Consider the following 27,850-nt stretch of genomic DNA (forward strand, 5'->3'; position numbering starts at 1 on the left):
TTGAGCCCTTGCCATTAGTTCGAAAGTCTTTTGCCAGTTCCCTTTTGCTTCCAACAGGAAACGTTTGAGGATTATCGACCCCGCGAGCAACGTGCGAGTTCTCCAATGGAAAACCCACTCATTCTCCGAACTCGCCCGATATCTCTTGCTTATTACTACCGTGGAAGAAGGAGTGGACGAAGAAGTAAGAAGAAAAGGAGAAGGACCCCGAAGAAAGTTCTGATGGTCAGAAGGAGTAACTCGGTTGTCACGGATTGCCAACGGCCATTGAGACATTTTAATTTCCCCGAGGGTAAGCCGCGAACACCAAAGCACGATTTTAGGTCATAATCTGCGCCCTTTTATTCGCGATGATTGCGAACTTTATAGCGGAGATTAAAATGGTTTCCGGACCCGATGCAGAGGGGAACCTCGGGTTCACCTACGACCCCTAATACGCTCTCGCTCGTCCTTCTCGTTTTGTCCTTTCAAAAGATCGAATGAGCCCAGATAGAGAGCGGTTTTCCAGGAAATTAAAATTTATTTAGTCGATTGCGTCGCAAAGAGGCTGCTATTGTCATGTTTGTTTTATTTCAATGATATATTATCGATTGAGTAGTATCATACGATGTCTGTGATAAAATACAACATTGATTTTGTTATGATCGAAGTTAATTAGTACCGTGGAAAACTCAAATACTGAAATTCTTAGTTTCCTAACCGTCTTTCGGATTGATTTTTCAATTTATAAATCTACCTCGAAAGGTCACGTGAAAGTTGCGCGATACGAGTAAATGATATCATTTTCAAACATTTAGATGAACGTGTACTGTAAGCTGTTAATAAAATTGATGAAAATGTTAAAACAGTAGATTTAAATAAATGAATTAATGAAAAGTATTATCTTTCTCAACTGATCCTCGAACAACTTTTAAAATTATTATATATGCTTTCTATAAAATTATTCAGTGTAGTATATGTATATTTATACTACGATAATATCTTTAATTTCAAAAATGCTGAACTGTAAACTTCGCAATCAGGATCTTTGTAAATTGACTTTTCCACGAGTTCACGACGAAATTTTGTTTACAAAATATAACCAACTCCGTAGTTCTGTTTAATTAGTTGTACGCTTAAAATATTCACATTTGTTAGATCAGTGATGAGACAGAGATAATCTACCTTCGATGTAAAATTACTTTGAGCATTTATTATGAAATTATAACATTCGATTAAAATTAATATGCTTCTAATATCAAAATATTATTTTAATATCGCATGCGATCTTTCTTATTAATTCTAAAATCAAATATGCGAGTATATTTATTTCAATATTAATTTCATAATTTTTCCTTTCTTTTCTACTATAATTAATTAGCTCAACTGTGTACATATCAGTAGCGTCATCGTGTACAAACGCTGCATTGAAGTTTATATGTTTTTACCTTTACAAGTGTACTTCCCATTCTACATAAACTATATTTATAAACTATGAATAAAAATCGCGATAAGCAATTCGCGTTATCAATTTTTTCTACACCTCACTACGGTATAGCTTTTTACAAGACACGTTGCACATACGCCTGTACGTTGTCAGCGATTCTGACGTTATCGTTATCCAACTAACAAGTATCGTAAACGTTGATGCAGCGTCACGTGTGCACACAAACAATAATTTCGATATGCACGCTCGTTACAGCAAACTGACATCGTATATCATTTATCACGTTTTAATATCGCAATCTTAATCTCGGTGCCGAATCAATGAACGCGAACCGTTAATGCAATGAATCATCTCTTAAACCACTTCGATCGTAACGACGAAACACTGGAACTCATTCAAAGAGAGAGAAAGAGAGAGAGAGAGAGAATAACCAAGAATTTAACGAACTTTTAATTTGTTAAATTGACTGGCAACGTTTGTTTCACATAGATTCACAGTTAATCGACGAAGTATGTAAATAGCCGCGTCGAGAAAAATGTTCTTTGTGATCGTAGTTCACTGCGTACGATATATCATGCGCAGACAGGAAACTTTTATTGAATAACCGCTGAAAAATATGAATTATCGAATGTAATCACAATAAATGGTTACACGTTTATTTGGAGCGTTAGAGCAGTCAGTGAAAAAGAGTGCTGATCGATTGGAAACAATTTGTCGTGCGAATTTTATTGAAAACTTAGAAAAGCGAAAGCGTCTGCATTAATTTGTGATTTTTTCTACCATCAATCGTATGTACGTTTTACTGAACTAAATTATTATTGCATTATACATATACATCGAAAGCGAACAAATATTTAGCGTAGATCAACTCATTGTTACTATGGAAACTTGCAGAAAAGAAACTCTATTATATTGATCATTTATCGATTATTGAGGTGTACTGAAAATAAAAAAGCATAAGCACTTAAACATATTGATAAAGAGTTAAATTAAGTAAATATTAGTAAAACACATGTAGTATAATACATTTCAAACTGATTCTAAATACATGATGAAACGTCCTAAAGGATGAAATAAAATAAATTCTATAATAAAAAAAAATGGCAGCCATTTACCATTTATTATTTAATCATCACTTGAAATGACAAGAATTTGGTGGCGAATTTTCTGAGAAAATTATTTCCCTTAAATCCTCTATAAACTTATTAGTAAAATATCGTAGCATATGCCCGTTATTAGAAAACTACAAAGAAGAAGTACGATGATCAAAATCTTCTATTTTCTGCGAAAACCAGGTTTTTAAATTTACTACATCGTCGATCAAATTCGTATCACTGTACATTTAATCTTAGGGTCGAATACATATCCTTTTTATCTTGAAAATTCAAGGACATTAATTGTCATTACTACGTCTTTGATACTTCACAAAAACTTTATAGGTTTATTCTATAATATGAGATTTATATCTTCGAACCTAAGAGGTCGTTTCCTCCACAACTTCGTCCCGTTGCAACTGCTAAAATACTCTCTCATAGCCATCAAAGCGAATCGTCGTTAAATCAGAAAATCAATATGTTTATCCCATGTGACGCTTATTTATTTTATCGGACAATCTGTGCCGAAATCACCGCTGTTTGCCTGTGGTCCCGACACAGTAGCGATTAAATACATATTCAAATCATCAGAAACGAACGGTCGTGCCACCGCGATCGGTGATCAAATAAGGGTGAACTATTTTCCGCTTTTTCTTCCCTTTGCTAGGAATACCACCCTCTACTCCATTATCCGATCAATATTTGCATACGACTAACGACGAATAAAGCGGTTAACAAAACGGAAATAAATAGCGTTGATTGGTGAAAACGGTCCATCGAACGATAGTAAATAATTCGTTAAACGAATCGCGGCTCGGTTAATCGCGAGGACCTGCTCGCGTACCAAGTCCGAAACGACCGAGCCCATTTTCTCCCGACATTTATTTCAACGGTGCGGCTGTTAAATGCACAGGGTGTTTCCAAAAGTTGGTATCAAATTTCAGGAGCGTGTAAGCAGTACGCTTTGAAACAGGCAGGCAAAGTCGTCTTAATAAACATGAGTCGAAACATCGTTAGTTCCGGAGTTATAAGACGCTTTCAGCTACGAGCCTGTAACATTACAGGAGACTCTACTGCATGAAAAAATCTTCGCGAGATTAGGTTATTAAGAAACGATAACTTTCGAGACTGCGCAAGATCGAAATCAGTTCCTGCCATGTTGCCGTATGGAGTAAATTATATTATAACCGATCGTCATTTTCTTATCACGCAATATATCCGAGTATTGGCTTGTTGGAAAACGTTGCTGCGAAATTAAATTTCTAAAGAAATTGAATACTCTATTAAATAATACAATGAATTTCTTGTTCCTTTCTATGGTGCCATTTAAAAAAGAAACTTATTATTCTTTTTAGCGACGAGTTTCTTCGTTCTTTCTTGAAGCATTCAGTTGCCCGTAATTAAAACGAAAGTTAGATTAAACGAAATCAGTGTGAGTATGTTATATCCAATGAATGGAATTGAACATCCCAGCCAAAGTTCGATGCTTTTAGACTAAAAGTCTAAAAGTAAGCAGACGCTTTTCACCGCCACACAAAGCCCCTAATTACCTTGATAAATACAGAACTTTCTAAATGCAAAACTAATTAACGAATTTCGGATTGTTCTCTTAAATTGCATTTTTCCAGTGCATCAGACTCTTCTTATGCCATCAGGATCACGATTCAGCATTTCATTCGATCGTACCTTTTTACGCGGCATTAACTGCCAAGAAGGCCACAAATTTTTCCAACAGCCCAATGCGTAATATATTTTCCTTTTGCGAAACATCTTATAACTCCAAAACTAATGACAGTTGCATTCACTACATTCGCTATGCCCTTTCTCCTTGTTTCCATGAGTACTACACGCTCCTAACGTTTGATAACCAACTTTCCGAAACACCCTGTAGAGTATGAGATTCATATGGAGCAATAGCGAAGTTTAATCAAGTGGATACAGATGGTCCTAATTGCGTACTTACTCCGATTTCCCCGTAATCCGGACGATCGGGCGCAGCCGGCAATCGATGTCCACTCCTGTGACCTCCTAGGGCCCCGGTGCCACCTACGCCCCCGCCACGCCTCTCGTCGATCAGGAATATCTCCGTAAAGACGATCAAACCGAACACGGCGAAGAACATGACCACCAGCATGAACGACATGCTGGCTCGTTCCTTCAGAACGCCAGCGTTCGCCCGGCTCCCGCTGAAACCGCTCCTTCGGGAACCCATCCTCCAAAGCTTCTGTCGACATCATCAGAGAAATTGTCAGGTCGTTTAGGTCAGTGTGTAGATCGATAGAGTGGAGGGACGAATTCGAGCGATTTGTAGGTCAGTGGTGTTCTCGAATTCGAGGATTCGTTTAGATACATCATAAATTAAGGAAATATTGTAAGCAAGTTACATATATATATATATATATATATATATATATATATAATATATATATATATATATAATATATATATATATTAGGTTGTCCGAAAAGTTCCTTTCGTTTTATGAAGAAATAATAGACGTCGAAAATTTTGTCGAATTACGTACGATCCATTTTGTTCTATCGAGATAAACACCGCGACATTTCACAGATTTGGTTTGTATGAAGGTTCACTGTTGTAAGAAACACGTTTGCGAAAGAAAAACACTTTTCGGACAACCTAATATATATTCATGTATATATGTACATATGGTAGATATTTACATGTTGGTAGATATGATTTTGTATACAGTGGCTACAAAATGTATTTGCACGTTATTGTAGCATTTGCATAGTAATTAATTAGATTAGGCTTCGTATCATTCAGTAGCGCTCACGTGTAACATATACAAAAATTATTGTCATATGACATGTAAGAAATATTTTTTGCCTGTTAGTTGAATGTTCTAAATTTCAAAACGAAAGACAACAACACAGCGTCCCAAGTAACGTCAAAACGACTCTAAATAAGAAGGAAGAAATAAAAGGAACACAAACATTTTTCAATTAATCTAGCCGCAGAGAAGTAACTGAATTTACCACAACTGACATGTTTTTTAGGTATTTAACTATGCTCACTAATACAATTTAAATATCGTACATATCTATGACCAAACAATAGTATAATAGTAATTTAATGTGATATTGTATAAACCTATGGAAATGTAATCGTATACGACCGTAGTTGTTATTGTTATCTCAGATGTAGATGCGTTTGTAAGTAAATAAACTAAAAGTATGCATTTAAATACTAATTGATTAGGTGAAATTTCATATCATTTAGTAATACTTTCATACGACGTATACAAAAGTTTGATACTGCGAAAATGAAACGTATGGATCTTGGTGAAAATGCGCCTCGTTAGAGAATAAAAGTGTGCGCAGCTATTTCTTCCAGCCATTGTGTTCTTAAGCGTTGCTCAGATTAGTCGAGTTACACGAACCCAAATGATTTCAAGCGAAGCGAATTGACTAATGGCAAGAAGGATAGAAACCTGAAATAATATTTCAAGTTAAATAACCGGTTCAAACTGTTGAAATGCTCTCAAGTTGCTTGAATTTGAAAAGCTTGGATGAGGTTTTAGCGAGACTTTCATTATGTGTTTTTTTTTAATAAGAGATTTGAGTATGACGAAAAAATATGCTTAGCGTTAACTATATTTTATGGAGATTGTATGTACGCTGTTACTTCTGTACAATCTTAGAAATATAGAAAAACATTTACAACTTTAAAGAATTATTTATGTAGAGTGTTTCTATCATTGAAATCTATAGTTATATATTGTATACTGATTCAGTCGTACTCTCCATGTATACACAGTATACATATATACATATATATAATACCATACGTATACCATATATATATATATATATATATATGTGTGTGTGTGTGTGTGTATACGTATATACGAATATATTCATCGTTTATGGTAATCGACAGTATGCAATAAGACAGCTTTCAACATCTTAAGGAATTCAATTAATTTACATGTTACTTGAAGCGCACAACGTATGGTAAAATTCATCAAGTAGTTAAATCCATATTTTATGAATTTCCAAGCTACCTCGATTTTTTTAAGGGAAAGAAACAAATAAAAAGATTTATTCTCAGACCCCAATTTGTTTTTTTTTTGGTAAAGCTTTCATCTGAAACTATTTCGACATTTTTCGTTCCAGCGTTGCCTTGAGAAAATAAGGTATCGATATTATAAAAGAGGTGTCATAATAAAAATACAATTTACATGAATTTCTGAACGGCAATATACATTTTTTAATAACAATTTGAATTAGTTTATACATTATATCATGACAGTGGAAATATCAAACCCGAAATAAAACGAAAATAGCATCATAAAATCGCGTGATTCTATTATACGTGTATATTGAATAAATTATTTAATAATTTAATATTCATCCTTTATTTCTGTTCTCTACATATTGAAACTTAAAAAGTTTCCCCGGAGTCATGGTAAATCCTTTAAAAAAGGAAGACTGTACTACATGATCACAGGCTCGAACGTGTGAAGTTTTAAAACTCACTTTCCTCAGTAATGTTATACATAAGTGATATCGGTCTGAAAAGCGAAGTTTCAAGCGAAAGTTTAGTCGTTGAAAAAGATTCAGGGCAAATTCGATCGAATATTGAACAAACGTCTGTTTTGCGGCACGAAAATAAATAGCTTAGATGAAACGTTTCAGAAAATTTAGGTCTCATTTAAAAGTATATGGAAAATCTAATCTTTTTGTTACTACGAATGCATATTACGAAAGTTTTAATTCTGGAATTATTATAAACTTCGAGGATTTATAAAGTTTATACAAAGTCTATATGTACTTATGGCTCTATTTAAAAATAATAGACTTAAAGCTAATGTAGCGAATAGAAAAATTAGTATCTGGAAATAAAGGAAAAAAGGAATTTAATTTTGAAGAACGTCCAATAATCTTTAAAAAAAAGGAACTCGTCTAGAGGAGATACTTACTATAGAAAGAGATAATTTCTAAATATTTAACAGAATACATTTTTTGGAATTGTTCCAATTCAATAGCTCAAATCCTAATTTTGGGTAGTTTTAATCCAATAGTTCAAGTTCTAATTTAGAATAATTCTAAATGCACATAATAAATGGAATCATTTATCAGAATGTTATTGCCTGTTTTATCTGCCACTATATTACCCTTAAAGTTTAGTAAAGTCGTTGTTGAGAATTTTGTACGCAATATGCAGTTACCTTTTCAGCATAACAATGCAACAACAGTAGATACAACAATAGTATATTTATTGATTTACTTTCAATCATTGATATATTGAACATCATCTTTAAGAAATCATTTGTTTCCTGTGTAACGTCTTCACCCTTTTATTAAATAGTATCTTACTTTTTCTATTAAAAATTGGTTTACATCATACGACAAATAATGTATAACGGCATATAAAAAATAGAGCAAATAATAATTTATTACTATTATTTTTATCTAAAAAATATTTATCCTCTCCTTTTATCTATATTATTCTATTAAGACAAAAATTCAGCACTTATATGATACAGAAACAGATATACTATAAAATCACATTAAATGCACATATATATCACATTTGACCTAGTTTTTAAAATAATATCACTTTCATGTTTCAATAGTTTTCCTCTTTTTTACAAGCTAAGCTAGAATTATTGATTTTACTGGTAGAACGTGTCGAGAATCTTCAGATACTCCATCACTATATGAAACACGGTTGCATGTTCAATGTAAAAAAAATCAATAACTGCATACGTAATCAATATCGAATGTTTGCAGACAGACTTGATATTAAGTCGAAAAATTATTATTTTAATTGCCTCACAATGAAATATTCAATATCGATAAAATCTTTCCTGTTATTAATGAACTAATGTACGCACACGCTATCTATGTATTTACATATCATTTTAATTTATCCTGAATACTTTCTTTTTCTTCAAGTCTTATAACTGCAACCCTAATAATTTCACATACTTTTAATAATTAAGATTAATAGTTCTTATCTCTGATTTGTATCGAATATTATGAAAATTATAATATATCAAACATTCAAAGAAACTAAATGCAATTTCGGACTTTATGCAAATTTAGAATCCTTTCGTTGTATGTTCAACGATAACAAACGTTTTTATTAATTTCTTATTTCTTCAATTGTCGAGATTCCCACGTAGAAAAGAAAAGTTGAAAGCACAATGTTGGACTTTATGCAGATTTTATGTCAAAATTTCTTATACTGATGATAATTAAACATATTATATTTTCAACGTTCTTGGCAAAGAACGAAATACTCTGACTCTGACCTATTTGCTTTTGTAAATCAATTGACTACTACACAGTATAATTGATAAACGTTGAAAATGACGGACGCAGATCATCATTTCATTAAGGACTCGTAAGCTTCACACTCAGGTTCTAATTGACTCGTGAGTGCTGGTCAATAACAGCTACAGAGACAGATGATAGACAGTTTTTAGATCGTTCCTGGTAACTAGGTCACGATTTGCGCACCTGCTTTTGATCTCGTAATGATCAATTTCCTAACGTTAATTCAATTCGCAGATTCATACCAACAATGTTACATTATGAAAGCTCTCAGAAAGCGTTTCACAGTAGTTCTTCGACTTTCCAAACATGGTTATAGTTCTAATTTAAACGTTGAACGAGAAATATCGACGAACTGTAATTAGACACATATATTCGTATCTTCGCAATTATTCAATTCGATTTGCGTATATTTTTATTTGTATTATAATGGACTGTCATTTTTTAATTAACCACGTAATATCAATAAAACGCTCGATTATTATGTTATATACTTCTATTAATAAACACTGCAGAATGTATATCATTAAAAAGCACTAATTATTAATTTTTACTACGGTGGCTCACTGTAATTATATTTTGATTAACTGTAATTAAATTGTAATCCACTGAATAGTAGATACATTGAAGACTGTAAAAATTTAAAGAGACGAATTTAATAAATAAGCAAGAAGCTTCTTAAGTAGCTCTATAAGTAGAGTAAATATGAGTATACAAAATATTTCGTTCATTCTTGAATACATTAATATTTATGTCATTCTAATCTTTCATGCGATAAGTTCTACAAAATTAGAGATAAAATAATATCTTTTAAGTTAATCATTTTCAAACGCAAGTATTTTAATTTTTGTATAGGAAATAAAGAAAATATATCGATTGGCGTAATTAAAGGTATACCTATAGGCTCGTTTTTTGAAAAATTCAATAACAATGATCATTTTTCTCCAAAACGTCCTGAAAACAATTTTTTACATCGCCAAAATAACTACATAATTGTAAAATATTAACGAATCCAGCATAATCGAAATTGAAGTGTCCTAAAATTTTTACTTATTTCGTAAATATAAAAAGAACAAAATTGTTTAGTAATCGTATTTATCAATTCAAACGTAGCTAATATCGTGGAACTGAAACTAAGACTTCCAACATATTTTATTCATTCCCCGTTTTATGTTACGGACTGAAAAATTTCTCGAGTTAATAGAAAACAGTTCTAAGATTTGTAAAGACGCTTATACCAAAAATCGAAGCAGCCATATCACGGAAAATAATAAATTTAAAAGATAAAAGTCTTATTTCTAAGACTAGTTTGAAGAATCAACAGGAGATACGTATTAAGGAATTATAATTTATAAAAAAATGTTTAATATATAAAGAAAATTAAATTTCAGTTAATATAAAATATGCATCTTTTTATTTCATTAATAATTCCTGCATTTATATTCTTCCAAATTTAAAATGACAAATTTAAACGCATGAGGAAATGCATATTTTGAAATGCACAAAAATTCTCACATCAAATCTTATATAAAAAATTAAAGCGGTTATTTCAAGTATTATTTTATATATGAAATAGTAACTTTTAAATATAAAATTTATTAGTTCTTACTGTAAATAACAGAAACCAATAAAAATGCAATTGTATATGTGTTGGTTAAAGTTTCAAAATGAAAAACTTTTAATTGTTTCCAATAATTTCCAAAAAAAATATCACAATTTGACCTCGCCGTTAAACCGAAAAACGTTTCATATTTTTATTTAATAATTGTTCCGTGATATACATCTGCTAGTTCCATCAACCAGTCAATTGGTTTCGTTTCACCGCTTTTTCAATAACGTCATCTAATTGATTATTTAATGAGAAGGAAAACTCAGGAGATATTTGAACGTTAAAGAGATCTGAAACGAATATTAAATTGAAAAGTATTTCGAATTAGAAAGCGATGGAATTATTCTGGAATTTCGTCCGAACATTTGCCGGACCGCATAGGCGACATACTCAGACTTCGTAATAGAATGCACGTGGTCTTTAAACTTGCTTCGGACTTTATGTGAAACGTATTCAAATTCACCACATATTTCGGAGTAACACGAGAATTAACATTCCCACATTAAATTTATGGCTATACATATTACCGTGATGGTATATTTTAGACAATACGTAGCAGTGTTGTATTAAATTATAACAACATACAAAATGAACTACATACCTTTAAACTGTTTCTTAAAATGAAAACCGTACGTGAACAACGTATCTTACACCTTTTGTGATTTTAAATTCAACACACAATGATATCATGGAAGTATTTCAACATTTGAGGGTATAAATACATACATATATCTTCCATAGGAACAAGGTAATAAATAATTAACTTCTTTAAAATAATTAAAAAAAAAAAATAAAAACCGTTTTAGTAAAAATAACAAATATTTCATTTTCTTCCATTCTATTACTTCTACTTTCTCAAACAATCAACTAACATTTCAATAATGCATAAATTAAATTCAACGTTATTTAATCGCCTGTTTAACGATATATTTTATTTCTGAATGAAGTCTCACCTTCTGTCGATTTAATACCATCCAATTAACACCGATATCAATCAATTTTTCGATAGAACAACTTTTCACACGTAACGTCGTTCTAACTAACGAACGGGAACAAAGTGACTACAGTGATTCGCAAAGGTATTGGAACATTCATCATAGAAAATATTTGTGAATGTACGTATTACGTGCGTTATAGAAAACTTTTCGATATTTCATGAACGTTCAAATGAGATACGATTACCGTAACTGGTAAGCTGATAAACTGGCAAAATATGAAAACGATCCGAAAATGTGCATAAATGATACTCGCATTTATTGCAAATGTACATTTAGTAAAAAACTAGTACGTATATGATCTATCACTATCACGTATGATCTCACTAAATACCGTGACTTACTAGTATAATAAATAATTGACTGTTCGAATACTTTGGTAACCTTTGTGGAGCATCCGCTTGTAATAAATAATTTTCTAACTTTTATGTCTTTTTTTAATTTTTGCAAATTTTTGTAAATATCATTAATATGATACCTCTATGTCTATATCTATGCTAACGAAGTTTTAAGGTGAGATAAATGTTCAAGTACTTTTGTAAGTCGTTAAACAATATTAAAATTTTCGCAGCAGAAAGGCTTAGTTCTAATTTAATAACTCTGTATCTACCCATTATTTTAAATTATTCTTTCCAATTCAATATAATGAACTATTGCTATAGTGTAAAAACTGAATAATTGAGGCACTTTATTCTACATTCTGTTATTCGATTTATTCTTCATATTTGTTGTAAAAGAATTAACAATGCATAATAACTTTTTTTTCTTTGATTCTATAATATTTCAAACTATTAACCTTTAAACTGTGAATGTAGGTATTTCATGCTCGAGCTATTTCAACCGGATTGAATTTCACGCAAGGTAATAGACGGCGAACCTCCCGCTCCCCCACTTTCCAAAAAGAAGCTATTTGGTAAAAATATTATAACCTTAAGTTAGAACGTTTGAACGTATTATATGAATTTTAATGGATTTTTTTCAACAAATATTACCTACTGAAAAATGTATCATCTGGGTATAAAAGATTCTCGTTTACCGTAAGGTACCGTAAAAACGTTTACAATTTAAGAGTTAAATAACTTTGTAATTTAACATGTATCGAGTACGATTTAATACACTAAATTATTGTTATTGTGTAAAAATTGAATAATTGGAGTAATATATTTATTTATTTATTTATTTTGTATACTTATTTATTTTTATTTTCCACAGTTCAATATAACGAAATATTTTTATTGTATAAAAAAAAAATTAACGTTGCATACTATGTCTGTAATATTCCCCACTTACTAATTAAATATAATAGAACATCCCTATATTTAAGAAAAGATACTTCATGATGCTATTCATTGTCGAATGAATTACTCTGAGTATTTAAGCAGAGACGAAGCTGAAAGGGCGTTATAACTTAATAGTACTTTAACTTAATTTCTTTTAGATTTAAATTATAACTTAGTAGTAATTTAAAAAGCACCGGAAATTAAAGGAGATTCGGTAAAATTTATTATAATCAGGATTACACGCGTGCTGTGAGAACTGAAAAAGCATCTTAAAACTGGTATTAATGCGTGAAATGTTACTGGAAAGTTGCAGGATCTTGTAGGAAGTTAGAAGGGTAAATGAACAGTAGCAGGAATTCGGTAATTTGGTAGAAAACGGAAAGGGGCGGCGAGCCTGAGGTTCGCAACGAACCTTACCATCCATTACGCAATACATTCCAACAGCCGCCGACTATGAACTTTCGAACGATTAAAGATGCTAGTTTCCTTAGCAAAACTACTAATTACTATTTTAACCTTCTCAAAGGCTTTATACTATCGCCATTAAGCTACTTCTAAATCCAATTTACCGATTTTGTTCAAAGTGTTATATTTTAATTTCATAGAAATGTATAATTCTGGAAATGTTTGGATCAATGCTTTATTAGAGCCGGGTTTTATTACAGTTGTGTTATCTTTAAAAATATAACATTTATCCATTTGTTTTCAAATTTCTATCTTATTCGTGTCATTCTGTAAATCTAGACATTTTTAAGTTAATCTCTCATTAAACAGACAGATTTTTTATTATCACAGATATGTTGCTTACAAATCGAATTTATCTTATTTCTAGATTTCTATTTTGTTTACGTCATACTATAAATTTGTTAAGATTTATAAGTTGAGAAATTTTTCTTCTATTGAACAGATGGGTGTATTCTCGAATCTACATAAAAGAGACGCATAAATCTTTTTAGTAATAATATAATGTTCCGAAATTTATTTTATGAAACATGTAAAAGAAACTGACCAGGAGAATCGGATAAAAGTTCGGCAATGTAAAGCAATTCATCAAATTTATGAAATATAGTAACTGTTATTAATTCTGGCATAAAATGTGAAGAGTTCAATTTTCACCAAAATCTAACATTTATAGGCTGAAATTTGTAAATTCAGAATAAATTACAAATAGAATACTTACCACGAAAAAGTAATATATAAAGTTGAAATAATTCTCATAGCGGAGTTAGCAATACACGATAAAAATGCAGATTATTACAAATTAAACTCGCAATCTACGCGTACTTGTCCGACGGAAATCAATTAAGGTAAGGGAAAAACGAAAGCTTCGTGCAACACTTAACTAAACGCAGCGAAAGCAGAAATCAGCGTTGAATTGGCCATGAAATCCCGCATTAATCGTCAAGCGGTGTTGTTGACATCGTAATTAGTCGAATCGGCGTTCTACCTTCGCTTCTTGCACAACATCGAAAAATTGTTTTCCGATAGCGGTGCAGCATCAGAGCAACGAGTTCCTCGCTGACATTACGATATGACTTCGACGTAAGGTTATCAGAAGCTATTCGATTTTCCTCTACGTTTAAAGTGTATTTTAATATTCAATTTTATCTCGATCGATGCTGGTTAGAATTGTGTTTTTTTTTTTTTTTTTGATAAAATGTCATTCAAGACGTAATTAAAGTAATTTAACGTAACCTGATAAAATAATTTCAAATATATGATGCGATAATTATTATAATAATGTAGTATACAGGGTGGGGCATATAAATATAACTCACCTCGTAATTATTCCGGGACTTTAGCAAGAATTATAATAAACGAATGTTATGCAATTAAAAACGGACCGTTCTATGCGATCTTCTCGTGTCTCTTTCCTTGTTATCATTTTTCATTTCCAAGTCATTTTCAATTACGATAAGCGGCAGCTAAATTTTGTTCATAACAAAACTTATGGAATTAACATACTTGATGAATTGAAGCTTCAAATTACATATTTTAACAAGTACATATTTTAAGATTTAGAAATCGTTCAGGTACTTCTCCCTATTTAACTCCTTTCAAATTTCTTCTTTCTACGGAATCATGTAAAACGTGCAGCTTATAAAGCGCAAACCTGGTTAGTCGTGAGAATATGCGTCAAAGACTCATTAATGCTTGTGATAAAGGCAGAGGCATTTGCTTTTTATAAAATGTGATATAGAAAAGAACATTTCCCAAGAAAAAATTAGAGAATCAATTAACGTTCAAAGAAAACATTTTGGATATTTTTTATAAAATATTAAAATATGAATAAGCGAATATACTACAGACGTCGTTGATGGAAAATAGAAATAGAAAGCAATACTTTTCTGTTTTTACTGTTAGGGCATGAATTCCCTAAACAATAATTATATACATATCTGCAGTATAATTTAGATTTCGGTGCGTTGGCGTGTTCACCGTGTAAAAATCATAAACCATTAAACGGAACTTTCGTTATAATTCATACAAGGTTTATACGTACGTAAAATTTTACAACATAGAGTTTGCGCGAAAAGTTACGTCGTTAACGTATACCAGAAATAATGAAAATTCGAGCGACAGTAATCATATTAATTAATAGAATTTCTTTCGAGATCGTTTATTATGCTCATCGTACATGTATTACAACGCATAATCACATTCATTGTCAGACGAACTAATAAAATTATCAAATTTCGATGGAAGACAGGTTCATTTACTAAAACTTGCATAATATGCGAGCGTGCAACCTGCATCATGTCTACCTTAAATCTATCACGAACTTCAAATTTTCATATTCTAAATATGAAATTCATATTCACTTTCGTTGACAACAAACGAAAAGAGGCAAACATTTGATATATCAATATTGGTTAATATAGCATATTGGTATATATATACACGCCCCTATGGACCGCATGATAGTCAACTGAGGTCAAAGGTGAAGGTGATTTTGATCAGGGACAGAGTTTATTTCTGACGACGAGGAGACGCTACGTTGCTACGTTGGTTGTTATCTGTGCCTCCTCAAAAGATCACACCAAAATCTGAAATTTGTTTAGGTTAGATTAGAAGTTAATTAAAAATTATTTTCATATCCATACAAGGCCCCAGTTTTTGGCTTTTAGTCTGCAAATAATCATAAAATGCATTTTAACAGCTTTTCCTGATTTTTTAAAAACTTCATTTAAGGATGCTATCCGCTTATTTTCGTCCGATGATTAATTTCTCTCAACACCTCTCCTCTTTATATAAGTCTCTGTAGAACGTGTATGTTTATGCTGATATATCAAACAAATTCTCGAAAAAGATTTTCAATGTCTTAGGAAAAACGAATACGGTAGAGTTGAAAATAATCAAATTTGTCGTCTTCAATGAAGAACATTGTTATCGAAGTTGCCCAATGAATTCTAATCCTTCGATCGTTTGCAAATTACGAGAGCTTCAAACCCACATCAATCGAAGTCATACGCCGGCTACGATAGAATTAATGTTTGTTTACAGAGACAATGTAAATAGTACTTCTAATCAACGAGATATTTATTTTCACAGGTGTAATTTGAACGTTTCTGGACACAGAAGACTATTAATGGAATTCAATGTATACGTAATCAGAGATAATGTAGATGTAAATTAATTGAAAATCGAATAATAAAACAACAAAATAAGTATAGGAAGAGATTCTAAAGCCATGATAATAGAAAAAAGAAAGAATTTTCTCATTTCCAGGAGATTCTTGCTACAAATAAAAGAAAAATTCTTAATATTTTCTTCTTCTCTTAATAGTATCTCATTTATGCTTAACAAATTAATTAAAAGCATTATCCACCTTTTTATTACACAACTCTCTTTTGATTCTTTACATTAATAAACTTTGAAATGTTACTAGCTTAATATATCCAATATATTGGAATATATAATACAAAATTATCTGATAAAAACTTTATACAAGAAAAGAATTATTATAACAATAATAATTAATCTTCGTTATACTCGGATTAAACGAAAATATGAACAATGCAATTCGTGTTATGTGGATAAATGTTTAAAAGCATCTCGTTGGAAGGAAAATTAGCCGGAAGGAAGGAAAGCTTTCTTTTGTTAATATCCCGATTCAACGTTGTTACAAGGTCGTTACGAAGATATTAGCTATCAATTCAAACTTAGGTGTAAGATTTTTTCCAAGATAAGAATTCTGTTACGCGTACATTTATCAGCATGAAAACTTTCTTATATCAAACAGTGCAAAAAGAATAGAAAGTCGTGTAATAAAAAGGAAAAGGGAATTAAAAAGATTCGTATACGTATCTACAATTTTATAAAACAACTGTAATCTTTCTTTATCAAAAAGATTTATACAGTTCTTGTCTCTACAAATATGCATTCTTTCCTTGTTATAAACGTCGTATATCGAAATGTATGCTGGATACAGTTCCTATAGGCAGATTCCCTTGCGTAAATTTAAATAGAAGCAATATCCACCTTGTATATCACCATACGATTTTCATGTTTGCCCGGATAATGGAAAGCATGGCTGAGAATTATTCTAACACGGATGATAAAGTGAAAGATGCCACGTCAAAATGACGTTAGGAAATCGGATGCAAATACTCCAAAAGCGCAATTCACAAATTAGCTTCTTGTTACGATAAACGTTAGCATATGCTGAGGAACTACGTTAGTTACTTAAAAATGTAACGATCGAATGTAAGGTTACTGTTATACCGCGATATTAGGGTCGAGAAAGGTGAAGATTGCTCGTAAAAAATCGACGATATTTTCTAAGAAAGTGGTCCGGGATCCGAATACAGCGGGTCAGGGTAACGAAGACGAAGATCGAAAACACGGTTTTCACACGTACATTTTGAACAACTCAAAGAACTCGGTGCTTGACGAACAAGTTATACGCTGCACGTGTCTGATAAATATGAGTTACATGATGTTCGATGATTTATGAATGACGAACTCTTTCCAGCGGTCACGCGATGGTTTTCATATTGGTCTTTGGTGTATGTTTTGGGACAGCGGATAGCAACGCTAGTAAAGTTTTACTAGCCTTGCGAAATATTATTTAAGGCAACGCTTTAAAACGAGGCTAGAAACGTGCAAATGCTGATATTGCGATATGAAGTGTTCCTAAGTCAATGATATTTCTAGGCCATACATATTATTACGTTAACGATAAGAAACACTTTTTTTTAGCTATTCATAAGTTTTTTAGACGAAAGCAGTAACTTGCTTATTCACTGACCTATGTACTACGTGGCTCATGGAAATATCTTGGAAACTTTTACGTACATAATTGTGTGTGTTATAATATTTTGAAATTTCATTAGCGTCGTAAGAAGTATCATGATTACATCGATAAAATTTGAAACTAATCTGAGAATGTATGTTACAGTTACAAAATATTTATTGCAAGTACAGAATGTAACAGAACATGTGGCAGCCACTCAGGGAACTGATTGCACACCAATGAAAACAATGAAAGAATTTTATATAAACATAGAATCTATTGTGTACGGAATACCTATTAAAAATGTTGATATATTCAGAATGGAACAAGTTTTTCAACATCAGGAATCATTCAAAGTTTAACCGGATTCATGATAAGACGTTTACAGCCTTGCCTTGAAATGCGAGTTGGTAACTTTGAGCATCTTCTTTTAAGGTAATTGCATAACACAAGATCAAAACGTAAAATTCATTGTATCTCACAAACGAAGATAGATAGAACAGGTTTCTAGCAACTTTCTTCATTGTTTTCAGGCGTAAAATGGGTCCCGCATGTTCTATCACGCCCTGCATATATTTAATAAAAACTTAGTTTACAACACGAATAGTCACTTTAAACGTATAATTAGTGTTGAAGATCAGCCCATTGAATACTAAGTCTTATTAACTAGAATATTAAATATTTCGTTTCATTTGCGACGTATTCGAAGCATATACTCGCACCAAACATTTTGTAATTTCAATGTACATGTTTAAATTTGTTTCAAATTTTATGAGTATAATTATGATGGCGGAGTCTCATTACAGTGATAATAAAATTTCGAAATATTTCATATAACACACGTGATCTCTTCATTAAAAGTTTCTACAGGCGTGTTTAAATACTTTAGTGAGCAACAGTAAATATATATGGGATATTTATCACCTCACAGGTGAAAGGAATTAATAAACAAAAGTTTTATTTAACAAAGCTCTGTTTTTACCTGGTATACATATGTATCTAAGCCAAGCACGAGCCGATGAGAAGAACTTCTGATACCAACTACCGAACAAATACACCTACTTACGTATGTGCATACAGTGTAGGGGAAGTTCAGTCTGGGATTTAGATCAAATCGTCGATCTCCAAGGAAGTTGGAATTAAATTCCGGAAAGTCACAAGTCTCGTACGTTTTCCTCTTATCTACGCTAGATCTGTCTACCACTGAAAAGTATAACACAAGGTAAGAAGTTTCTTTTATCGAATCATCCGCTGTCTGGCACAAACGTTCCAGAGAGGGAAGGCGATAACTATTCTCAGAGTGAACTTCCCTTTTATCAAACATTCGCAAGCGTACTTTTATCCATTGCTCTGAATATTCCTGTGTCAACTTAGAGATATCTCTCTTACGAACAAAGAGTAGGTACAGACGTGGCAAAAAAGTAAGAAACTGTCTTCCGCTTCTGTTCGGAGGAAGATTTTCATACGGATATAAAATAAATTGCTATTCGGGTTGAATTGACACGAGAACTTTTTATATTCTTATTTCAGATGTCTTCGAGCTTTTATCTCAAACATTCCCTCTGTAGTTTCATACGTTTGGATATTCGAACATTGGCTTAGAAATATCTGTTTCGAAGAAAGAAAATAAACGCAAAAGATAGTAAATGTCCTTCTGGTTCTATTTACAGTCGTTACATTACGATGCACAAGTCTACGTACTATACATGTATAGCGATATAAATTATTATAATGAAAACGTCAACTCTGCGAATTTTGTGAAGACGTTACGACATAAATAACAGAGAAGTAAAAAAAATATAAAATACAGAAATTACATACACCTGTTAACATATACATGAGACGATAAATGTTAATTATATTTGATAAAATGTTAGCGCAATATAATAAAATATAACAATATATTTCATTATAATTAATATAATTAGAGTACTTACATTACATCACGTGTACTTATATAAGCATGATTTAAGTACTGCGTGAGTGTAAGTATCTCCTTGGTGTTCGAGAAATTAAGTTTGCAATTTCAGATGTAATTTTTTACAAGCTTTTTACAAGTTCAATTCCTCTTAAAAATATATCGATAATAATTGTATTGACAGGCAGGTGATAAATAATTTTCTGACCAAGTACGTTTCTTGTTTCTATGATAAGTCAGATACAGAAAATTCGACAGATGTACGTGTAGACTTTCGTGACTAACTGTATATATGGTAAAATTCTGGAGAACCTGTGCAATTATTTATGATTCACGTAAAATAGACACGAGGTCTTTTTCTATTGATATATCAGCGAACTAATGCTACACTGGCCGACATAGATTACGTTTGTTAACTCGATACGAAACTTGGACTTCCCTACATTCTATGAAGGATGAAAAAGAATTTTCGCTCGGCTATCGAGCTCTTTACAGTCTCCACCCCTCCCGGGCTATCGATTTCTCTTTAAAATGCAAGAGTACTCTGTATCGGTCGATAATAAACGCGAGTGGAGTGCTTTGAATCACACCAGGGATGGGAAAGCGCGGAAGATGGAATGCAAACAATCTTATTGCCTGAAATTTTAATAGAGAAATTTCCATTACTGCAACGCCCGACTCACCTAAAGTGGTCCCAGGAAAGGCACTGCCAAGCATGGGGACGGTAGTTCGTTCTGAAAGCAAATAAAAAGAAAATGTCTAGTAATAATTAATTCTTCTAGTTCTCTGCTATGAGAGATAACACGCTTCTGTTAATACGTGAATTCTTCGAAATTATTTATCTTCGCCCTCGCATTAACGCCTGGAAAATATCGCTTCTTGTTGTAAAATACGTTTGCTTTCCTCTTTACTTTTTATTCCTTTTTTCTTTTGCGCTGTCGACCGTGCTTATGGTTTTTGCGCATTTAGAGACAAATAAAGAAAATCGGTTGGTTCGAGTGACATATTTAATTTACGATACGAAATGGAAGATAAATGTAGCATCCTCTTTAAATACAACAGCCATGAACATGATTTGCACGTGTTTTGGTATCCAAAAATACTGCGAATCAAAATTTGCAACAATTTCTCATTGTCAGTTTTATTTATATCGCACCTTCTGTTAGTTTTGTTGTTAATTCGTAAATTATTATTATTTACCATCATTAATAGTTATTTTCTCTTTATTTATTTGTTTATTTAGGGCTATTAATAATGGTTAGATAGTAAGTTTTCTAAGGTACGAGAAACCTAAAAAGACGTATTTCTTAAATTTTGATTTCGATGGAGCACGTAGTGATTTCGAACTTTTGACCAGTAGTATACATATAATTAAAAATTAAAATTAAAAATATAATTAAAATTATTAATTATTCATATATATACGTATTACATTGTATAAAACTTGTTATTTGTCAAAGAGATACGTTTATACTTATATAAATAACTAGCTATGAAAATAATTAATTACAACACATATAAATGTGCAACTATTTTTTATATTCACTATAGCTATGTGTAACAAATACATAAAAACATAGTGAGTTTTAAACATTAATCAAAATTCACGCTTCTATATTCTCTTATGATTTTCGAAATTAATAACTAAATAAGGCGTCAAAAATTATGATCGTTGAACTTACCATTGATACAAATTTTAGAATGTTCTTTCGTCTTTGTTATAGAAAAAGAAAACGCTTTGAGTAATTTCTAAAATATATGCTAATAAAGTTACTGGATCACTGGTATTGGAATCACGTATGAATATGCAAAAGTTTCTTCAACAAACACGATACATAACATACACATATATATATATTTTATCGAACAGTAGGGTAGTAGTGTTCGATTCGAAAGTCATTTGAATACTACAATCGAATGTGTGCTCAAGAGATTTCAAAAACTAACTTTGTGTAAGGAAAGAGATACTTTGTGCAGAGGAATTTCATCTTGTTGCTTTATAATTTATTTCTCGCATAAAAATATCTCCCTCGTTTGTTTAAATTATGCTTCTTTAAGCTATGTTACGAATGAGATATAACGGTCAATATGAAATACATGTTGCTAATATATTTATATTTTCATAGAATATAATTTCAGATATTCCTGAATTCATTATGGCAAAAAAAAAGGGAAAAATTCATTGGTATTTTTTATTTAAGACTTACTGTAACATCATCTTAATTCTAAGGTAATCTACTCCTACTTAATCCCTCTCTTGAAGGGATAAAATGGAGAGATTTCCTCCATTTCCTTACAGGAAATGACACACAAACGTTTGCCTTTTTAAGTGGATTTTACCCAACCAATTATTGATTAATGGATTACATACAACCAGGGAAAGCTTTCTTTCCATTCTATATAATTAATTTCCGAACTACCTTTTAAAAGGTTTTGTTTAACCTTTATACGCATTTTTCAACCCTCTTTTATACTTTAGAGAATAAAATTAGTATGTGTAATATACCATCTTTTAGATATTTCTAAATATTATTTTACGTTAATTTACTTTCAGAAGAATTAAGTCAATGGCTGGCTTTGTACAATAAAAATGTTTTAGTCAGAAAATTTTTCGGATCTTTCTCCAAAACTCATAGCAGTAATAAAAATTGAACGCGAACGTAAGCGATACAATTTGTTTACAAAGTACACACGAAGAGATATATTAACTTGTAGAAAAATATTTTTCGTTGTGTAAGGAAAATATTCCATAAACGTATTATGTCGCTATAATGCTATTTCGGGTCAAAATCACATATCTAGGCTGTGAAGATTTATGAAAATTCAGATTTTTATGACTAAAGCTAAAGTTAAATGCAAAGTACAAAGCACGAGCTACGAGTAAAATTAAAAAAATGGAAGCCAAAGACAAATTCGTTATTCTTATAGATATTACGACAAATACATCGAACATCTTGTACATTGTAAAATATCGTATACATTCTACATATTCTTCAACACTACTCTAGCAACTCGAATGAATACTCTGAACACTCGAACCGTAGTCTAATAACAAATCTTGATTCAAAACCTGCATGAAGCAACTTTTCATAGAATGACCTAACCGTGACGCAGAATTTTCGCAAATTTCCCTTCTCTCTGCCTCCATTCGGTTTTCAATATCCGACATAATGTTTCGTCGTAAACAATGCGTAGCAATTATTCGCAATTAACGGGGATTTTCAAACTGCAGCTCTAGCCTCGATTACACACACTGGCGCGATATATATCTAGTAATTGCATGCATTTTCAAAAGCACGTATTATTAAAATCGGTTATTCTTATGGAACAGAAACACGATTTGTACGAGCGCGGGCTGCGTGTATAAAGTGCAAACCACAATAACGCGGTCGCGTAGAACGAAAATGAAAAACGCGGTAACGAGCACGAGGCAGAAATAAAAAAAAACCGAGGGAAACGCGAATAAATTCCTTCGGTAAAGCGTTTCACGTAATGGCATTAACTATTTCATGTTTTATGGAGATTTTTATAATTCATCGGAGGGTACAATGCGCGACATCAACAGCTGCGATATTTCGAGCATTAAAACTTCACGCTGCGTGCATCGATTCACGTTTCCGCGAATCGGCCGTGCAAGGGAAAATCGGATTGCGATTCACGTTCAAGCTTGAAAGCACTTGCACGATTATTATACCGTTGACCGAGTTTTCCTTTACTGCCTGTCTTTTTGGTATTCGTGCGACGACACAAAGTATAATTATTAGATTGGGCATGCTTATATAAATTCATGTTTTTATCAATACAACTAAAGAGACAGTATATAAACAGAGACCTATTTCATTCACTAAATATTGCAGCGAGTACATTTGTATATTTTTATTGGTATTTTTATCGTTATATTTTTTGACCTATGTTACTTTTGTTTTTCATTTTTTATATTTTTTTAGTTCGTGTACATTTTGCATATTTATGCAACTTTAAATTTCCTATGTAAGCATGAACATCAACAGTTTGAAAATTTACATTTTTATTGGATGAGTTAAAGAAAGAATAAAATGATTTCAATGGTTTTATACTACTGTTTACATAAAAATTTCACATACGGTTCTTTTTTGATCTGTGTATGTTTTTAATAAATAACACCGTTAGCACCATTCTCTTAATGAAAATTTCTATTGATAATTCATATTCAACGAACTCTATTAATAATCTTTAACCCTTAAGTAGTATTACTTGTTTTAACCCCCATGTTCTATATTTAAGGCTTCGTATTTTCTCTTTATATTTCTACACTTTCTTTAACGATCTTTCCATGTTCTTGTTAAAACAAGGAAAAATTGCTCCAGATGCATATTCTTGAAAAGTGTATGCGTTTATAACATTCATAAAATCAAATATTTAAGTATTCAAATTATACGCTTTTATTTGTTTGCTCATACACTTTATATCAATAAACAATTATTAATTAAAGCTTTATTAATCTTTTTTATTAATTTAATTAATTAGTATTAATTAAAGCTCTTGCTCTATGTAATTCTTTCGTAAAGTTCCTGTTTATAATTTATCTAACTACAATCTATATATTTCGTATGGTTATCCGGGTATTAAACGAGCGTATAAATTTTAAAGTTGCAAAATTTTTTACTTTCTGCGTATATAAATGTTTTTAAAACAGAGATCGATATAAATGTACGAGCTTCAAAAAATGAGAATGATATTTTGATACTTTTATAACAGAAGATATTGTCAAATATAACACGTAAATAAAAATAAAAATAAGTAAAATGTAAATTGTTAAATATAAATATAGAAGTTGATAGTTGATTGTGAGTACAAGATTTAATTTAAATTGGAAGAAAGGAATATTCAACTGGAATATTTTATCCATTATTTTCGAAAATCAACTTTTCCATTTATCAGTATTGCTACTGACGTGAACAATACAATTTTTTTTTATTATTTAATTTGCACTTTACAATTTGTCCAGTTGGATATTTGGTAAATTTTGCTAACTTAATAACAATACAAATGAGTACAATATCGAAGTCACGTAGTACTATAACATATCAACCATTTGGATCTTCAAAACTTTATCCAATGCAATACCATACAAATATAACTTAATTGTTTTATTGAATATTCATGCTTCGAATAATCTTTAACACAAATTGCTTTTCGTCTTAAAACCAAACTTGTGCACAGAATAGTTCCAAGTATACCTACGTACATCTGTGTAAGTTAATTGTGTTAACTTCGTTGTGTCATAATTCTATTCACAAACGTATGGAATATTTCAATTATTTAACATTTAATATATATTTTCCTAATAGCGTTCAACACATATCTCTTATAAGAAAATGGTTAGTTAGAAAACGAACTTATCGTTTACACTAATCGTTGACATCAGTAGTATCTGTACCGTAATTTAAATTCGAGAAATTAACAATCTATTTCACTTCATCGGATGCTACGCTGTGCGTTCATGACCAACATAAACCTCTTATCTATGTCGTTTTGTTCCAGGAATAAAGGTAGAAGTAGAAAAATAGAAAAATCATGTTAGCTCCGCTGATCTCCTTCTGGCCGTTATAACAATGACACCTGGGTAAGAACAAAGTCGTATCAGTCAGAACTGTCCAAACTTTACTCGCGAGTTAAATGCTTTTCTTTCATCCCCACGAATGACTTTCTATTTCAGAATGGAAATGGAGAAAAAGCGGGAAAGGTCACGTTAATCGTGTTATTCTTTTCGGGTCTGTATGAGCAAAAATAAAAATATTATATCTGAATAGGTATTATTATAATGCACACAATTTTTAATTATTAGGTTGTCCTAAAATTGTTTTTTTCAAAGTCAAATTTGTTAAATCAAAATTTCTTTTATAAGGAAATAATAGATGCTCAACATTTTTTGTTTTATATTATTTTATTGAATTACGTATGATCCATTTCTTTCTATTGGAACAATGCATCTGTTGTGCATCTATTATTTCCTTATAAAACGAAAGAGACTTTTGGGACGATCTAATATCTGAATACTTGTAGCAACGTACTGTGAATATGTTATGGGTGTTATTGGAAATATTTTGAAATTTCGAGAAGAGCGACGATGACAATACGAAATTTGAGGTACATAAAGACAAATAGGTTTGGAGAAGAACAGTTTCGAACAAAAGATTGTATAATTCCAAGTATGATTATATATATTATTTCCACCATATATTATTTCTTTATGAAACGAATTAAACTTTTGGGACAGCCTAATATTTAGCTTTAATGATCGATATATACTGGCTTACGATATTTTTTATTTGCACATTTACCATAGAGAACTTTTACATCCATATTGTGTATGTTATATAAAACACTTTGAATTTTCATTAATACTGTAATAAGACACGACTGTCATTATGATATATTTGTATAATATTGTATCATATTTTATTGATAAAATTTAAAACCAATGTTAAAATGTATATAGAAGTTACAAGATATTTATTACAAATAGATATCTAGTAAAAAGTTACTAATGGTCCCATTGAATACTAAGACTTATTTATGTAATGGGCAATTGACGGTTTAAGTACTGTTGTGTTCTCTGCGAAATATAAATTTGTACTAAACAACTCGTGATTTCCATATATGTATATCAATTATAATACGCATATATCACAGAGTTCAGGTTGATTTCAAACTTCACTCATATAATCACGATGATCGAGTCTTATAAAAGAGCTGATGAAATTTGAAAATCTTGTATGAAACGCACACAATGTATTCGTGACAGCTATCTATAAGTATTTGAATACTTTCGCGAGCCTGTGTATTTAAATCTTACCATTCTTTTTATATTCTATACCTGTTATGAATAAAGAACAGTAGAATTCCATATAACGCCGTGTTCATATCAAAAAATTCTACTATCCTCGTATGAAAGAGAATACCAAATAATACCAAATGAAACATCTGCGAATAAGGAACATAAGGAACTACTGAAAGTGAAGATATTCAGCCCATGAACAAAATGTAACAGCATGCGAGAAACGATATCGATGAAACTTATTTCTAAATATTTATAATACATATTTCAGTAGGAGAATCTTAATTTTACACGCTTCAAGTCATTCTATGCTTATAAAAAAAAAAATCGTGAGTTTCTATTATTTAAAAATAAAATAGACGATACGTTATTTTCTGTCATATTAAAATGAACTTTTTATTTAATGCCGACTGTGTCTTGGATCCCATGCCACACGAAATTCGTATAACGCAGTATGTACCTTCCGTATCATAGGAAGTCTTATTGTATTTTAAAATTTGAAGAGAAGAGGGAACACAAGGAGGAATGGGAGAACAGCAGCGCTAAATCTCTTAAAGCTTCCTTCCAATTCTAAACTTTCCTTTTTTTAGAAGCAAAAAAAGGAACAAGATTAAAAACACTGGAAAATATTGGAAAATCGAACGCCGAATGAAACGCCATACAATGAAAAACAAGACAGAGATATGTGAAACTGAGTGAGACTGGACGAAAACGGAAAATGTTACTTCGTGTTCGCAGTTGTGAACCCGAATGCGTGTTGTGTTCACGTATCGAATCGCACGGATTTATTTCCTTCTCGAAATTGTAATTCCTGATCCTGATCCTGTTCCTGTTCCTGTTTCCTCATTCAGTTAACTTCGATGGTGCTCTGTTCGTGAGCCTTGCACGCTAATTTGATTGTCAGCAACTAGTGTAATCGATAAACTGGTTATCAACAATTGAATTCCGCTGACTTTTTCGTATCGTGCTGTACGCTTTTTGACCAAAATCGTTCCTCTGCAATGAAAAAAGATTTGACAAAGAACGAATTACTTTTTACTCGTTGTTAAACGTACAGTTACAGCAACGTCAAATATCAATTTTATCGAAGAAACAAACTTTTCATCGAAAATTGTATCGAAGAAACAAAGTTCAAGGAGAAATTTAAAGAATATTTGTATATTAGAGTTT

General features: G+C 31.5%; 1 protein-coding gene and 1 long non-coding RNA gene across 4 annotated transcripts in view; one reads left to right on the top strand and one right to left on the bottom strand.

Moving 5' to 3' along the window:
* LOC117160626 (uncharacterized) overlaps nucleotides 1–27,850 on the bottom strand; it is a 166,581-nt gene that overhangs the window by 65,746 nt on the left and 72,985 nt on the right. For 2 of the 3 annotated variants that reach the window (XM_033341492.2, XM_076620517.1), the window contains exons 2-3: nucleotides 20,544–20,594; nucleotides 4,484–4,744 (exon numbers count right to left, since the gene is read on the bottom strand). In XM_033341492.2, coding sequence (XP_033197383.1) covers nucleotides 4,484–4,732 — 249 coding nt within the window. In that variant the 5' untranslated portion in view covers nucleotides 4,733–4,744; nucleotides 20,544–20,594. The remainder of the gene's footprint in view (nucleotides 1–4,483; nucleotides 4,745–20,543; nucleotides 20,595–27,850) is intronic. The other variant, XM_033341493.2, reaches the window with a different exon arrangement.
* LOC143303014 (uncharacterized) lies at nucleotides 17,919–27,007 on the top strand. The gene is made up of 5 exons (XR_013058978.1): nucleotides 17,919–18,010; nucleotides 18,108–18,377; nucleotides 18,476–19,008; nucleotides 25,384–25,465; nucleotides 25,559–27,007. It is a non-coding gene; the product is annotated as an uncharacterized LOC143303014 (long non-coding RNA).

The sequence above is a fragment of the Bombus vancouverensis genome, chromosome 1, assembly GCF_051014615.1.
Source record: "Bombus vancouverensis nearcticus chromosome 1, iyBomVanc1_principal, whole genome shotgun sequence".
Taxonomy (NCBI): domain Eukaryota; kingdom Metazoa; phylum Arthropoda; class Insecta; order Hymenoptera; family Apidae; genus Bombus; species Bombus vancouverensis.